The sequence below is a fragment of the Amphiura filiformis genome, chromosome 7, assembly GCF_039555335.1.
Source record: "Amphiura filiformis chromosome 7, Afil_fr2py, whole genome shotgun sequence".
Classification (NCBI taxonomy): Eukaryota; Metazoa; Echinodermata; class Ophiuroidea; order Amphilepidida; family Amphiuridae; genus Amphiura; species Amphiura filiformis.
Window position 1 is genome coordinate 7,328,369 of NC_092634.1, and position 18,546 is coordinate 7,346,914.

General features: G+C 37.5%; 1 protein-coding gene across 1 annotated transcript in view; it reads left to right on the forward strand.

Annotated features, from left to right (window-relative positions):
• The first annotated feature begins 288 nt into the window (after positions 1 to 288).
• LOC140157594 (uncharacterized) overlaps positions 289 to 18,546 on the forward strand; it is a 28,583-nt gene continuing 10,325 nt past the window's right edge. The window contains exons 1-5 of the mRNA XM_072180834.1: positions 289 to 347; positions 12,314 to 12,426; positions 13,712 to 13,845; positions 15,119 to 15,193; positions 17,292 to 17,407. Of these exons, the coding sequence (XP_072036935.1) occupies positions 12,342 to 12,426; positions 13,712 to 13,845; positions 15,119 to 15,193; positions 17,292 to 17,407 (410 nt within the window). The 5' untranslated portion in view covers positions 289 to 347; positions 12,314 to 12,341. The remainder of the gene's footprint in view (positions 348 to 12,313; positions 12,427 to 13,711; positions 13,846 to 15,118; positions 15,194 to 17,291; positions 17,408 to 18,546) is intronic.

An 18,546-nucleotide genomic window follows, 5' to 3' on the forward strand; every position in this document is an offset into this window, starting at 1 on the left:
GTCCAGAATATCCTTCAGATTTTCTAGTTTAATTTTTTGTCGGGGGCGGCTACGCTTCTGCCCTATGTCCACTTTTCATCAAAAAAATTTGTTTTCCAATAAATCGCAACAAAGTTACTTCTCACAGCTGCAAGAATTTTTAAAATAATCCAAATTCATTGCTAGAGTTTCTGTCAAAACCCGGAAAACTTTTTTGTCTCAACTTCATTATAGATATCTGTTACCGCCCATGAAAACATTTCAACTCTAGTGAAGAGCGATACTGAAGAAATTAACTCGCGGGGTTTTCGCGAAACTGAGGAAAATTTGTAAACAAAACTGCTGCAGATAAACGTTTATTTCGAATGGTATGTAATTTATTATTTATCATAATGTAGTAATGATATTAAAATATTAAAGAATGAAGACTATAAATTCGTTTGCAGGCACAATAGATGAAGTTCAAGGGTTGATTTATACATCGCAGTGATAGTAGCTCTGTTGTTTTCATGTTTTTCGACATTGGACTTCGCAATACTTCCGAATTCGGCATACTTGACATTATCAAAAACGCATTTGTAGTAACTACAAATTGCGAACGTTTGAGGACTTGTTCTCAAGTTGTAGAAGGTGCCATAGGGTGTCTTCAGTGTCAATTGTTTTCATTATAAATGTCGCAAAATATTATAATATTGACAATAATTAACAACCTGTTTGACCTCTCCATATTCATACATTTAGTGTTTACATTGCTTGCAGTTGCACCTGTGTTTTCATATCATATTTTGTGGTGAAAAATGATTACAATTTCTTCATACTGACGGCTAAGTGTGTATGTGAATGCACATTTGAACACTATACAACCACATACACAGCACCTGTTGGAACTAGACTGCGGAACTCAGTCCTCAATGATAGTCAGTCATTTATCTTTTGGTCGTTATATGACTATCATTTGAGGGACTGAGTTGTTATAATATATCTTCCGAGGTGCAATTTCAGACAATAGCTGGGGATTAGTGGGGCAGAGGTTATCTATTGAATCCTTTCATGACCACTGAAGCATAGTCAAGCCTGCCAAGGACACTCGGCACAAATTGAAAGACCATCACAAAAGAATGCATGCATGTCAGGTCATCGACACCAATTTGGTGTTTGTTATGACACAAATTTTGTGTCTGTTATGCACCTCGAAATATGTACCTTAAAGTCTGTATCTATGTTGGAACTAGGTATCAGGGAAACCTCGGTTAACACATTTGTTAGTCAGTCAAAATGGCCTAAACCGGCAATACAAATTTACGGAAACAGGACGGTTCGCACCCTTTCAGTTTCGGACCCGTGCACTTTTGCCCCCTTTCAATTTCGCACCCGTGCACTTTCGCCCCCTTTTTAAACCGCGGGTAATGTGCTGCTGTTGATTGATGATGCACGATCGATCGCTTCAACTCCCGGCGGTACAGTGGGGTGTTGTGTGTATAGTATTGGTTGACTGTTTAGTGTTGATTGTCTGTGCTTGCAGTACCGGTACTGAGTGAGTCCAGCGTGTACAAAAGCAAATAGTATATTACCCGGGATGTTGATGGACTCTCCGGTTCAATTGAATTTAATAGGCCTATATTATTACAATATATTAAATGTGCTTCGACTGAAGATTGGTATTCATTCCCGTATTCATTATGTTTTTGATTTGTTATTTTATTTTACTTAGGCCTATTTTATTTTATTTTATTTTAGGCCTATTTGTTATTTTTATATAATAATAATACTAATAATACTAATTATTAGGCTTATTATTATTATTATTATTATTATTATTATTATTATATTATTATTATTATGATTAGAAATATGTTACCTTATTAGTACTTTATTAATAGCTATATAATTTAGTGTTAAATTATTTATAGCCTATAAAATTTATAGGTCCTAATATTGATATGGCCAAAAATTTGATGGCTTATAATTTATAATTTTATCCCATCTTTATGTTGCCGAATTGATCTTCTTTGACATGAAACTAATGGGGAAAAAATATTTAGCAAATTTCTCAAAGACAAATGGGCACAAGCAAAACAAACGCCTGGCAGCAGCTTTGCGATAATGCTGTGCTGACTTTCGCCACCTTTCTTCACCGCAAGTATTAGCTGCCACTAGTACGCGAAAGCGCCGGGCGTGACATGGGTTCAATCAATGCAATGGTAGCCTACGGTGACTAGGCAGTAGCATGCATATATTTGTCCCAGAACATACCCGTGCATCGGATCGATTGCTTGACAAGTCTCCGGCCATGCGGCTGCGTGACTGTATACATAAGGTGTGACTTCTTCAACCCATTATGTAATGAATGACTTACGGAAAGCGCCGGGTATGGTGTGGGTTCAATCAATGGTACCGTAAACAGACACGTTAAAAGTGCCATAGGCCTATGCCTAGTGACGTACGATCGATTGCTTGACAAGCCCCCCGGGCCCCGCGGCCGTGTGCCGGTATAAACTTGTCAAGAAATACATGCATACAAAGGTATTTATTTACGAACAATATGTTACGATTGCACATTGAGAAATATTACAATTGCATCCATATTCTTTGCCAAATATAAAATATTATTAATCAGGAAAGTTTTCTGTTCGTTTTAATAAGAAATGTAAATAATGAACCAAATGTTTTAACTTTTATGTCTTTTAATGAATGATGTATTTTGTCTGTGTTCTTAAATATATGTATTTCTGTAAGTGTTACGTAAATTGTATAAAACAAAGAAATGTAAATACTTTTAATGAATTTTGATATATTTGATGTATGATTTTTTGATGTTTATGTTTTAAAAATTCTTACATATATAGGGCTTACAGGGCCTATGTATAATTCTGCAAATTGTTATGTATATTGTTTTCATGACACAGGGCCCCTGTAATAGCAGATTTATCTGAAGGGTAACCCTGTATAAATATGGTTTTAATAAATAACATAAGTAATTAAACAAATTTGTGGAAAAATGCTATCCAATTCTGCATTGTAAATGATATGTTCATGATTCATTTTGTTTACCGGCCTGTCAATCACTGACTCATTATGACGATGCTTCATTAACACCACGGCATATCTTACGCGGTATCTTAATCCGCTAAATACTTTATGCCGACAATTTTAATGCAGGATGTTTGAACTCAAAGATGTCAATAATGTAATAGTATCTATTTCTTAGATATTAATAAAGAAGATCGTGTAAAGGGGTGACTTTTTTTTTTTTTTTTTATAGTGCCTTTTTTTTTTTCTTTTCTTTTTATCAAGAAAGCTGCTTTGTCTTTTGAAACATGTCTTGTTTTTGGATGTTGCTGCACATAATAATTTATTTCTATCAGTTAGATTTATTCAGTTCATCTTAATTTCTTTGGATTTAGTTTTTTTTCTTTTTCTTTTTCTTTTCTTTTTTATATTTCTTTCTCTTTCTTTCTTTCTTTGTTTTTCTTTCTTCTTTCTTTCTTATACTTACACATTAAAGTATTTATTTTGGAACTTAGCTACAATTTATTATTATAACTATTATTATATTGTTATTATTACTGTTATTATTATTATCATCATTGTTATTATTAGGGGCTGTGCAATAATTATGAGCCCTGGGAGGTAAAATTCACGGGGAGGCAAGAAATTTTGGCCAGCCGAGAGGGGGGGCAAGTGATTTTGGCACACATTCATGTGGCGCCTCAAAAACAAAACGCTCTACAAATGCTTAGGAAAACAGTAGGCCCTACTTACAGAAACGCTTTAATATGCAAATTATCCTGCTCGCTCCGCTCGCAACATATTTAAGGTTTGAAATTTGGGATCCCAAAAATTTGGCATGTGTAAGGGGGGGCAAAGATTTTTGGCGGGCCGAGGGGGTGGCAATTTTTTGGCGGGCCGAGAGAGGGGGGGGGCAAGCGATTTATGGCGGGCCGTTCGAAATTAACCCCGGGGGAGAGCAATAGTTATTGCACAGCCCCTTATTATCATTGTTATTAGTGATAGGCTGTACAGCCCCCAAAAAAGGGTGATGTTTCAAAAAGCTTAGGGTACCAGCTGAATTGAAGCAGCTAATCCTCCTGAGCATTTTGACACCTTTTAAAAAAAATCGGTTGAAAAATGAGACAGTGCCGCCAAAAACCACGATAAGGGGGATTTCTTGGGACCCCCCCTATTTTTCACTATTTTGACAATTATGGGCATTTTCTTTGCTGTTTGTTGGATTCTAATGATTATTTATATATGATTTTGGGTCCCTTGGATATATTTATGCAATTTTTACACAAATCGTATGTTTCGATGCAAGTTTAAGAGCCAATTTAGGATGTGAGGGCGCTGTTCAGCCTAATAGCTGTTACGTATCCCTCCTACTAAAATTTTATCATTTCTTATTATCAAATCAAAGTTACTGATAAATAACATCTTCTGTCCAAATTTGAACTCTCAACCTTATTTCACTTGTGCGTGGTACCCATTTGAAAATGTGTACAGACGCTTCCATTGACTTACATGTGATACAAAGTTCGTTGACCCCTGTATATTGCTATGGGCAGGTTACCCCTGTATTAAAAATTAGTGCCACGGCCACACCAAATGTGATAAATGGCTGAAAATTTCAGAATATGGATGATTGATGATTATCTCTAGTATGATTAACTTAAAAATCAAAAATGGTTGCGAAATGGGTCGCTAAAAGGTAAAGCGCCCTCACTGCCTAATTTTACCCAAAAACGTTAATTTTAAGGACACTAGAAAGTTTCATTTGACACAAAGTGCATAAATGACCTTCCTGGACCTAAAACTATGTAAGTAGATACCAAAAATGCATTTCATAATCCTTAATGTGATAAAATTCCCTTAAAACTAGAAAATAAGGGACAAATCTGCCCCCCCCCCCTTGTGTGTCGTTATTTGGCCGGCACTGTCTCAATTTTTGGCCGATTTCAATTAAATTGGTGTCAAATTACTCAGAACACCAAGCTGCATCAAATAAGCTGGTACCCTAAGCTGTTTGCAACTACACCCTTATACAGCCTATCACTATTGTTATTATTATTCTTATTATTATCATATTATTGTTTATATGTTTTGTGTTACTCCCCCATTGGATTTTGTGTCATACTTTCATTGTTTTTAATTTTATCCATTGCTTGTCGACACTTGTATCCTTTTGGATCCATCCTTTGGTCGTCAGTTGGAACAAATTTCCCCTGTTTTTATACATTATTATAATTAATAATTAAATATAAATTTATTATTATTACTATTTATTACTATTACTATTTTTATCATTGAATTCTAATTATTTCATTATTTTGGGTAAGCCTGCTGCTAAAATATCTGGCCTGTAATATATTCTGACAAAAAAAATTGTTCCTCTATTTTGTTTTAAAATATCCTTTCTTTCCTTCCTTCCCGGGTTTATCATGACTTAATATTAAGTGCATGCCCGACGGCCCAGTACTATAAACATACTACGCCGCATCGCCGGGAGTTCAAGTAATCGATCGTGCATCAAACAACAGCATGACAGCAGCACAATACCTCGGTATAAAAAGGGGGCGAAAGTGCACGGGTGCGAAATAGAAAGGGGGCGAAAGTGCACGGGTCCGAAATTGAAAGGGTGCGAACCGTCCAGCATTCAAATTTACATTGAAATTAAAAAGAAGCTTTTTGAGAAGGAAACCTTCATAAATATGTTGTCTATACTTCACTTGACCCAAATATATGATTTTTTTTGGTGATGAGAGACTCGCACATGGAATTTCAGAGAGATTTTGATAGCAGTTCCATTAAAAAAGGTGCTATCGTCATGAGACTAAGATCTAGAAACACCCCGTAATGCTGTTTTGGGGAATTTTGCTAGGAGAATCTTTTTTGATGAAAGTCAATCTTTGACAAGATGTAACTTTGCTACGGAAAGTGCTATGACAAAAAGGTTTTCAGTGTTGGCTTTCTTTACTCAAGGGCTTTAATTTGATATATAAAATGATGCAGTTTGATGGCAAATTTGAATTCACCTGGCATACCTATTGGAACTCCCGGTTGGAGCCGGGAGTTTCAATTATTGGAACTGTCAAAAATGGTGCTTACTTTCATGACTTTGCTCAAGATATATGGTCGCATGTCATAAATTGGGTACAATTTCCATTACATGGTCAAAAATGACAAAAAATGAATTTTTTGATATGTTGTATATATTGACAACCTCTAACAATTAACACCACTTTTAACCTTAGCACATGCTTAATTTTTGAGATAATGCTTAATTACTAATTAATTAATACACAGGCGTCTATGTAAATCTCAATTTTCAAATGCATTTTTCTCAAATCGGACCTCAATTACAAAAATGACTGTAAATTTTTATTTTATGCAAGAATGTCATCAGATTTGGAGGATATGTTCTCAATACATTAATGCTTGAAATGAACTATTTAAAATAATTGTACGTATGTTAATTACATTGTGGAGGTCAATGACCTTTTTACGAGTAATTAGCGAGATGGTTATTCTATTGTTGAGGAAATGAATATCAAGAAGAGAAATGTACATTAGCATATTGCTAAAAATACTGAAATTCAACTAGGGTTTCATTAAAAATGAAAAAAAAGGAACATATAACCCTTTAAGGTGGTACTACACCCCTTGATAAATTTGTGAATATTTTTGCATTTTTCTCAAAAAATGATATCACACTGGTAACAAAAGTTTATGTATATTATAGGGGTAAGGAATCCAGTTACTACACTAGAATGTCAATGACTCAAGACAAGCGGTACGTTATTTATGATAAGAAAAGAGGTACTGCTAGAATGTACCTCATTTCTTAACATAATAATGAACCCCTTGTCTTGAATCACTGAAATTTCAGTGAAGTAATTGGATTCCGTGCCCCTATAATCAGTGTTGTAGTCGAGTCCTCGTCATCCGAGTCCGAGTCCGAGTCCGAGTCCTTGGTGTCCGAGTCCAAGTCCGAGTCCGAGTCCCTGCCAATTTCTGATGTCCGAGTCCGAGTCCGAGTCCGAGTCCTCAATGTTCGAGTCCGAGTCCGAGTCCGAGTCCTTATGTATCAAATTCAAGCATCTGGGTTTTCACCAGTACTTTATCAACATAGGCCTATACTTTACCAGAATTTTAGTTCTATATTATTTTCTTGTAAATACATAATTTGCTTGTCCCACCTAGCATGCCTAGAATTGTTTTGGGGATGAATTAGCAAAAAATGCTTATCCCTCTCGGCCTGCCATAAATCTTTGCACCCCCTTTGCACATGCCATTTTTTGAGATCCTAATTTACAAACCTTAAATGGTTTGGATATATAATGCGAGCGCAGCGAGCAGGAAAATTTCCATATGTAAACGGTTCTGTACTGTTTTCTATAAACGTTTTAGAGCGTTTTCTTTGAAAGGTGCCCCATATGTGCCAAAAATTATTTGTTCCCCCCTCTCGGTTTGCCAAATATTAGTTCCACCCGGCCAGAAAAATTCTTACCCCCAATTTTCCCTTCCCCCCATGCTCATAATGTTTGCTCAGCCCCTCAGATAGCATACCTTGGAAACAGAGTATCACAGAGTCTCAGTTAACTTATTAGGCTTGTGTTTTAAAGAGGCAATATGACGTCACGTCACTACCAAACTTCAGGTGCCAAACGAAGGGGTGTTGGATCTGGCTGTAGGCCTATGCAGTATTATTCCGGGGGTGAGGGATCACTAACATGTAAAGGCAGTGGCTTAGCGTGGGTCATCATATTGAGGAGGGGGCCGGGTCTGATGGAGGGGGGGGGGCACAAGCCATTTTTTGGCACTTTTACTATGGGATTTTCTAAATTTTGCCATCAATCGGGGGCACATCCCCCGTGCCCCCATGATACTACGCCACTGTGTAAAGGTGGTACGGGTATGTGCGGCGGTCAAGAGTCCCCTTTTCCAGACTCTCCTGCAGTTCCTTAAGTATGTTAAGATCCCCATTTGCATCATGCTCCAGTTCATTAAGCCTAACACTCTGAAAATTATAGCTCTTCAGCTCAAATTTGGAAACATTTTGAATTTGTTAGCTCCATTGCAAAGCCTATAATTTCGCCCAATTTTAGTTCACAGACCTCCACAAAAATGTTGAAATTTCAGTTCATCAAGCCCCTATTTCCCCCCCCAAATCAGTTCTTAGTTCCCAAGTTTGACACCGGACACACCTATTAACTTGAGTGCCCCAAGGTATTATTATTCATATACATTCTAGATTTGCATCTAACAAAGCAGTCATATCAAAACAAACGATCATGATTAAAATCCATTTAACCAATTAAAGATAGGCCTATAACTGAAAACAATCTTGCTTTTTAGTTGTACATTTATTTACTGAATTTATTTGCATGCAAAATTACTTAGATTAATCATGTGATGTGATCATTGATCAAGTGGAAGTTTACAATGAACAAAAATAAAAGACCTAAAAAGACCCTATTTTGTCGGACTCGAGGAGGACTCGGAGCCGAGTCCCCGAGTCCTTGGGGTCCGAGTCCGAGTCCGAGTCCAAGTCCTTAGCTCCCGAGTCCAAGTCCGAGTCCGAGTCCTTGAAAAAAGGACTCGAGTCCGGACTCGAGTCCGAGTCCGAGTCCCGAGTCCTCCAACACTGCCTATAATATACATATAACTTTTGTTACCAGTGTGTAGTTACTTATTTGAGAAAAATGCAAAATTAGTCACACAATTTATCACAGGGTGTAGTACCACCTTAAATAGTTAGTAATTGTTTTAGGTGTACAAATTCAACATTCAAAGCTTTCAATACATCATACCCTCACTAGATTTGAAAAAGTAACCAGTAGTTTTGACATGCTGACATGTGAATTTTCACATAGGCCCTATTGCACACTCCCGCATCCGCCTGCTCCACATCCGCCTGCTCCTCCACCCCTGGCATTTTTCATTTCAACTGATGTGATTTTTTTACTGAATAATATATAATCATATGCTTCAGTAGACTGAAAGAGTATAAAATTAGGCTCAAAATGAGGTATCAACCACTGCTGTAGGATATGGGGTTACGGAAAGCCAATCAAATTTGTATCGCAATTTTCAGAAAAGTGTAATCCCTCCACCCTTTTTGCATACCCAACTTATGACATGCGACCATATACTGAAATAACAGGTATAATTTACAATATGCAAAGCCACCCCGGTTTACGGTACTAATTTATTTTGTCTAATTCTAATCGACTATTTGTCCGGTAACTTGTAGTTCTTCAGCAGTCACATTGGCTTTGTCATCGGTGGGTTTCTTTAAACCTTAGATCATTAGAGGGGGTGTAACTCTCAGAACAACAAATAAAAAAGGGCCTCCTTCTTTTTCCAGGCATTATTGTATGTACGGGTTGTACGCTAAAACAGCTCTAAGTATGGGTATTTACACCAATTTTGCGATAAAAAATAGAAAATAAAAAGCCCCCTCTTCCTCCTTTTTTTCGAAAACCCGGACGTGAAACATGTTTTATTTTTTACTTAGCCTTAAGTTGGCACGCACTAAATAAAATTGCTTGAAAAAATAAGAATAAGCATTTTAATTCATCTTACAAGCACACAGGGTCAGAATTTTGCAACCAGGTGCAAGAATCCTTTTGGTTTCTCCCAATGGAATTTTGCAAGAATCCATGGATTATCGCCATTTAATTTTGTATGATAAACTGAAATATTTACGAGAATCCATAAAGATTCTTGCAATTTTGTTGACGAGAATCTTTGCGAGAATGGATTCTCGGATTCTCGACGAATTTCTGACCCTGCAAGCAACTAAAAGTTTCAGCTCATAAAGTATTAGTCCAGATGAAAAGCTAATTACCGTATTTGCTCCAATAAGCGCCCATGCCCAATTTGCTAAAGGGTACCATTAATGTTGAAGTGACAGATAGATGTTGATGCAGTGAAATAGCTGCAGGACTACAAGTCCTGCGTAAACTGCACCAGAAAAGCTACTACAACGTCTCAGGACCCTTTTATAACATACCTAAATTCGTCTCTAATTAATGCCCCTTACGAAAAAAATTAGGTAGGCCTACCCGGTAAATGAGGCAAAAAATAAGCGCCCACCCAAAATGACTTTGTTAAGTGCCCTGGGCACTTACTGGAATGAATACGGTAACCTTTACCTGCATGTGCCACCTTGACCTTGTTGACTCTATAATTAGGGATAACCATCAAAATTTCATGTTGACCCTATTGCTACAAAAGATTGTTTTCTGGGTAGAACTCATCAACAGAAGTATTTTGGTGGTTAAATGGTCAAAATCGGTCAAAAACTTTTCGAATTATGAATTATCAAAGTTTCCCATTCTGACCGGTCATTGGAGCGAAATAAAATGACAAGGTCCAAAAATAGCAATTGGGAGCAAAATTGGCATAAGCATATATTTACCTTTATATATTTCTTTATTTTAACATATTTGCAAACATGAAACAAGCATATTGTGAAAGTATCAAAGGTGTTTTTTATGAAATGGCACTTAACTAGTCACTGGCATAACTTATTTTTTCAAACCGAGGCATTGAAATCATGCATTTAGAGGACATTTGCCAAAAATCATCCAAGATAGCCGATATGGCACAAAATCAAAATTGCACTAAGAAGGTGAACTTTATTTTCACATACAAGAATTTCAATGTTATTGGGTTTAATATGACCAATTAGTAGGTGTATGTAAACAAAATCTTAAGTTTTGAAGGTCATTGACTCATTCACAACAATAGAGATTATCCACTCATCATGCTCATGTGTGACTTCTAACAAAAGGCGCTGGTTCCTGTAGTATTCCTCATTCAAACCAAAGATACTCAATACATTATATGAGTATCTTTGTTCAAACCAATTCAATGCTTGACCTCGGAGTTACCTGCATGACTATCGCGGGCTATTTTGAAACAGTTATGGTTGCACATTCAAGTACTTCTTTTGAAAGTCCTAAACAAGGTATAGCCAGCAGCAAGTTGTAGATGTTATAGGCCTACATATAAGAAAACGTTTAGGGTTGATATCAGGTGAAAAATACATCGAATGAGCACGAAACTTCACATTTATGTTCAGAAAGGTGTCTTCTTAACATGAGTTGAAAGGAGTATGGAAATTCCAAAGGGAAGCTGGTGATTTAATTTGTAACTCGAGATCTACATGTTCAATTTTTTACCTTTTTACAGAGGGTATGATAGAGGTATTACTGGCAACTCTGCCAAATTACAGCTCAGTAGGCCAAGTTTTTCACCTGAAATTATTGACATGAATATTTTGTGCCATTCTTGAGCAGTGCTAAACTCAGCCACTGGCAATTAAGCGCACTGTGGCGATGGACCAATTTTGACTCGCACTTACAGAAAAACGAAATAAGTTATGTTGCTGTAATTTGCAAGATAGTTACCAAATATAATTGGCAGTAACTTCCCCAATTTTTACAGAAAAATATTGAAAAATAAAAGAATGAGATCAATTTAGAAATGTCTGTGCAAGCAGTGCACAGTTGAGCTCCCTGCATGTCTATGGGAGTGTTCTAATCAAGTTGATGGTTCATTGGTCATCCCTACTATAATCCCAGAATCCTGGCAATCCAAAAGAATGATTGAACAAGTAACTTTAAAAAATCTTGCTTGCTTGCTTGGTAGATTTCTTTCAACGTCAAAATCCAAATTTATTGTTACTCCAAAATGGTCAGTGCTGGAGTTCTGGTACGGTAAGGAATTCCATTGGCACACATTTACGGGCACCAATAATACACTCTAAAATCAGTAAAATGCTTAGGAAAGTATTATGGTCAATGGTCATGCACCTTGAATTGGGGGCAAAATGTGTTACATGCAAGGGTGAAAATAAGAAATGGTGAACCAGGGGCTTCTTTTTACACAAAATGGCCCCTGGTTCACTTCATTCAACATGGAACCAGGGGCCACTTCTAATCAACAAGGGGCCAATATTTGTTCTGGATAGAAGTTCATCATGCATTAATAGCTATGGAATTGAATTTTTGGGTATAGTGACCAGGGGCCAGTTTCTGAAGAAAAGTGTCCCCTGGTCAGCTTAAATGTAGATGGGACCAGGGGCCATTTCAGGGTTTCTGGGGGCTAAACGTCTCCTGTCTCCCACTTATTTTCACCCTTAGTTACATGGTCAAAATTGGACAAATAAAAAAGTTTCACACAAAAATTAATTCTAATTTCTAAGTCATCTCAGGTTTGTCAGAAACCTACAAACCTACACAGCTGAAAGAAGGCTATATTATTTTGCAACAAGTACTTGATGTAAACTCTATGATTATAAAGTACATGTTATTATTATCTCTTTCAGATTGGTGTGAGTAAGTGTGTTATCGAAAATGATTATGGGAGATGGAGAGGTAGACATTTATGCAGGGCTATCGCCAGCCCGTAACCAGTCACATGATGCACAACTCTGTAATGGTAAGGGTTTTTATATACCACATTGCAGGGTTCGATTTAGCCACTGGCCCGTTGGCCGTGGCCAGTAGATTTCTCTTCGGGCTAGTAGATATTCCGTCTGGACTGCCCAGTGGGCCATTTGGGATTTTGACATAATTTTATGACATGTTACAATATTAGAAACACGATGAAGTAGATAAATAATATTCTGCTACTTTTTATTTTGTAATTTATGAAACCTTTTCACCAATTTTCATGATCAGAATTTAGTATGATCGATCATGATGATTTGTGCTTCGGTGACAATTGTGACTTTTGTTTGTATTCTATTTTTAACCCGGATCGGGAAGGTTGTCGCAATTGAGCAATAGCGGGACCACTAATATTAGGTAAATAATACCCACATTTCTGGTTTAGCCAGGCCAAAACTGAACTTGTTAACTTTATACAAGCCAAATATAGATTGATTCGCAAAAAATTGCTGAACAAATTCTGGAAACCTTCAGCTGATTATTGCCCCTTTTGTCTACCCCTGACATTGTATCTACACCATACACAAAAAGTGCCCTAAATTAAGTCAGCAGCAAGTACCAAAACAATTAAAGTGTTACAGAAATTTGTTCTATGCAAATCAAAAGAAAGCAATGATATCATTGATATGTTCCACAAAAGTGACCAGATGTGTTTTGGTTGAAAAGGGATTTTGACTTTTTTTTACAGCTATCATACATATTTCAGCAAATTGGAATTGTTGATATTTCATTGGCATTTTGTGCTACAGTAAGAATATCATTGAATGGACAACCAATAGAGGTAGTCATTGTGACGTCAATGCCACCATCTTGTGGGTACGGAGTGCCTTGTTGCTAAGATCACCACGTTGACGCTTGACTGAAGAGGTGCGTCAGACGCTGCAACTTCCGCGTAATCGGGGGCGTAATGTCTGACGCATGACATGCAGAACGGCAGTACCCACAAGATGGCGGATCCCGCGGAAAAGGCTGACGGCCTCTATATGCGATTGTATTTCAAAGGACAAAATGTAGGCAGGCTGAAAATACTGAATCAAGCCTATCAAAAGGAATAATCATAAATGCCAACCAAGAGTGAGTTGGAATAATTTCCGCATCACACAGTTCATTCAAATGAAATTCTTATTGTTGTAGATTTTATGCAAAGAAAGCAAGTTGTCTGTGTGTTGTCTGTGTGTGGGCATACTGAACATACACAGAATGTAAAGGTGATCTTAGATCTATGCTAATATTTTTTTGCGGAGATATTTGAAACTTTTGTTTTTGTTTTTCAGGTGGCAAGGATGACAGACTTAAAATGCCGCCACCCCCGTTACCTCATGATGAGTCCTCCACATCATCGACCTTTGACCTCTATAGTGATTTGATAGAGGAGGAGGAGAACAAGCCAAAGGAGGTGGTTGCAAAGGTGGGTATTGGGTAGAAATGGATGATGAAAAGCAGGTAGGTGTGGATCATACCGCCAACAAGGATTTACAAGAAAATTTCCCTCATGGCATAGTCATGGTTTTGAGATCACCTTGGGCCTTTAATATTAACCATGCCCCTCATAGCTGTCAATATTTGTATACTATGCCCGCAAAAGTAACTATTCCTGGGCATATTTCTGCGTGTGCTTTGTTCCCAGCATAAAATGATATTACGCACACGTTAATGTTCTTGCGCGCTATAATTACGCAGAAAATCACAGATGGTAATCTGCGCCGTTCGCATTGAAACTATTAATTTCTCTAACTAAAATCGATGCTTTTAACCAAACAGATGACAAGAATCTTAAGATTTGGTAACTGCTTTTCTTCGGGGCATACGCCTCGGGGCATAGTCATGGTTTTGAGATCACCTTGGGCCTATAATTTTAACCATGCCCCTCATAGCAGTCAATATTTGTATACTATTACCCGCAAAAGTAACTATTCCCGGGCATAGTTCTGTGTGTGCTTTGTTCCCAGCGTAAAATGATATTACGCACGCATTAATGTTTTCGCGCGCTATAATTACGCAGAAAGTCGCAGATTGTAATCTGCGCCGTTCGCATTGAAACTATTAATTTCTCTTCCTAAAATCGATGCTTTTAACCAAACAGATGACAAGAATCTTAAGATTTGGTATATAAAACTGCTTTTTCTTCGGGGCATACGGCTCGGGGCATAGTCATGGTTTTGAGATCACCTTGGGCCTATAATTTAAACCATGCCCCTTATAGCAGTCAATATTTGTATACTATTGCCCGCAAAAGTAACTATTCCCGGGCATAGTTCTGTGTGTGCTTTGTTCCCAGCGTAAAATGATATTACGCACGCATTAATGTATTCGTGCGCTATAATTACGCAGAAAATCTGCGCCGTTCGCATTGAAACTATTAATTTCTCTTCCTAAAATCGATGATTTTAACCAAACAGATGACAAGAATCGTAAGATTTGGTATATAAAATTGCTTTTTCTTCGGGGCATGGTTAAAATTATAGGCCCAAGGTGATCTCAAAACCATGACTATGACCCGAGGCATTTAACCATGCCCCTCATAGCAGTCAATATTTGTATACTATGACCAGAGGCATTTAACCATGCCCCTCATAGCAGTCAATATTTGTATACTATGACCCGAGGCATTTAACCATGCCCCTCATAGCAGTCAATATTTGTATACTAGTTAACTTGTGTGTGTTCTCTTGGTTTGACAGCTTGAAGAAGAGAATGTAGAAAACCAGGGTAAAATCTCTCAGCTTGCTTCCAAGATAGAAGGTCTTCAGAAAGAGGTGAGTCAGTAGCTGGTATTTTGATTTATACAGATCTAAACGTAAAAGTAAAGCTCTCTTAGCAGAAGTCTAATGTCTGTTTGCATAAAACAATTAGTCACTGTCATTGCTATTCCAGTTAAAATCCACACACCTTCATCAATGGAAGACATGTTCTTTATCTTCCACACACGGAGTGAGAATTCCAAATGCAGGGGTGTGAGAGTTTTTCTTTCAGCTGATTTCCTCGTTTTTTGTTGCCAAAATTTACATGTTTTCTTTTATTTTCAACTTATATTTGGCATTTTTACCTCAATTGTATGCCGTTTTTCAATTTTTAAAGTAATTTTCCTCTTTTTTGGGGCTTTCCTCTCTCACCCCTGTAAATGGGTTTAACAGAATGGGCAGCCGGTTTCTCCAATGTATAGGCACCAGCACAATCCCTGCAGGTCATTTGCGAAAGTACTGTTGGCTTAGGCCAAAAATAAAAAGGTTTGTCTCAAAGCTCATGAGTTGTTTGAATACAAATGCGAAATGAGATTTTTTTTTTTTTTTTTTATTCCCAACTTTTTTCATGGTATTTGGAGAAAAAATCTGATTTTCGCTTAATTGGAAATAAAAAAAAATTCTGCATTTTTTTTCCAAATCTCACGATTTTACAAATGCGCGCGGCCTTATCTGTTTAAATATTGCATCAAAAACATACGAAAAGGATAACATAAATATGAGCAAAGAAAGTTGCAGAGTAACTTTCAAGATAAAATGTTATACTTTTCATTGTAAAAACAATTGTAAGAGTCTGAAATTGGTGGCGCAGACAGGTTATGCGAGGACTAACACTCGTTTTCACATTTAAACCGTGGGCGTCTGCTTTGGAGGACCTTCCTTGGTTCAAGGTCTGCAAATGACTGCAGTTGCACGTGTAATGTATTTGCGAAATACGTCCTCTATCGTATGTGAGATATAACATCCCCAGTTGCTAGGTAAAATTTCATACACAAAAAAATGGCTGAAAACGTCCACGGTATGTTGATTGAGTACTGATTCAGACGGCCATGTTTGCATAGTCCTAAACGGCGTCCATGTTTAGAGGGGATTTAATGTGGGGGGGGGGTGTAAATGCCTGCAATAGAAGATATCGACCAGAATACAATTCACATAACAGTGGACACACAGTAATTGTATACAGGGTGTATCAAAATTATTGGTACCTATTGGTTTTGGCATTTATTGAAAAGTCCGCTTCTTCCAAATGCAACATAGGAGCCTCTTGGAATGTCAAGAATTTATAGTTTATAACCTTTTATCACATAATCTAAGAAAAATTGGTGGATTTTGGTGGATGTTGCATTTTGATAGGTAGTCTTGTTCATAATCATTGAAAGCTGATGGGTAGCAATCATGTTGATACAGCCTGTAATCTGGTCCTTTCACCTCACCATGGTAGTACCAGCAAGCAACATAAAATGCATTCAAGTGTAGGTAAGATCTTGTTTGGATTATAAAACTTCAAGCGGATCCATGCTGAGTACAGAGTTTCAGGTGTACAAAAGTTCTTGTTTACATAGTCAATGTTTAAAGTTAAAGGTCCTCAGTCAGAAAATCTTAGGTTCTATTTCGATGGTATAAGTTTACAATAGGGTTAATCAAATGTTATAACCATTGTGTTTTTACTTTATTACCATTTGTTTAATCCCAAGACACTACTGCCTTTCTGACAGTGCCCCTGATTGATGTATTACATGATATAATCATCTGAGTAACCAATCAAAATAGAGCTTTTTGGTCTCTCAGCAATTATAACTTAGCTTAATCCCCGTAAGCACTACTGACTATGACTATGGTACCTCTTACCATATCTCTGATTGGCTCAATACATGATATAGCTGTCATTGTAACCAATCAAAATAGTTCTTAGAAGCTGATGATTAAGCCAGTAGTTACCATGTTTGTGGACTCCATTGGAAATAAGTTGGCATATTTAACCAACTTTATGGGCTATCCTGGCTCATTGACTTGTGATTTTCTTGTGTGATGTCGCTTGATTACTAAATTTTTTTTCTTGCATATTCTGCCAAATAAAAAATAATAAATAAATATGAATCACTGTTTCTTACAGAATGAATCTTTACAAGATCAGAATGCAGCTCTGAAGAAGAATATCTCAGCTTTGTTGAAGACTGCCAAGCTTGAGATGAAAAGAAAAGACTGGGAATTAATGCAACTTAAACTCAGGTATGTATGGAGTAGCAATCTTATGCTGGTTTCATACTTTCTGCCGCTTGCCGCTGAGCGGCGTGACGCTTCATCATGCCGCTTGCACTTGTCTGCAAGTGGAGCGGCACACCGCTGAGCGGCAGTGGCGTGATTCTGAAAGCCACTATAGCCGCTCAGCACCGCTCCAAAATCGTATTTTGTTCTAATACGTCAGAACAGCACCGCTCCAAGTTGATTTGAATTCAAATCCCAGCGGTGCTGCAGCCACGGCAAAGCGGTGGAGTGATCGATATATCGGCTTGCCGCTGGTCACCGCTAGCATTCTGGTGTGACTGTGGATTGAAGTAAAATCATCTTCAAAGCGGCAAGTGGCAGGAAAGTAATACACCAGCATTAGGTGTGATGTAACCAGAGGGGATGTAAAGGCCGTAATAAATTAAAGAGAAAAAGGGACTAATCATCAACAGGCAAAGTCCTAGCATCATTCATTTATGAAGGCCAAATTGTTCAATGAATTGCCCGAGGCAAAACTGCATATTTTTTACGGTTGTTCATATAAACGCATAGGCAGCACCAGGATTTTTTTCGGGGGCACCTGGGGCAAAGTGAATTTCAAGGGGGGGGCAAAATTGCCACAAAAAGTGGAAATTTACGTTATTTTGGGGGTTTTGCCTCAAAAGTGTGGGTGGGGGGAATGCCCCCCATAGTGCCGCCACTGACTATGGTGTAATGCTGGCTTGTTAGACATGCATGATTGAATTATCGACCCTCATGAAGTTAGACTTTGTATTTTATAAACTCTATTCAAATATGAATGGCCTAAAAATGCTTAGACCGTCCATAATCTGCCCTTGACAAGCTCTGAAGCATAAACATAGCAAACCAAGACCTGTGTATTTTGCCATCAAACACAAATCTTTCAAATGATTTGGACCCTCTGATATTCGAGCAAATATAATTTGCTGTAGAAGTAATGATGTAACAGGATTCAGTAATTACCATAGCAATATGTTTACACTATTTTTGAATGTATTGCACTGTCTTTCATCTTCAAAAAGAGCAGTTTCGTAGTCAATCTATCATTGCTCACATACACAGGTGATGAATGCATCCTGCTTATAGTGCAGGGCAATACATTCAAAAATAGTATAAACCCA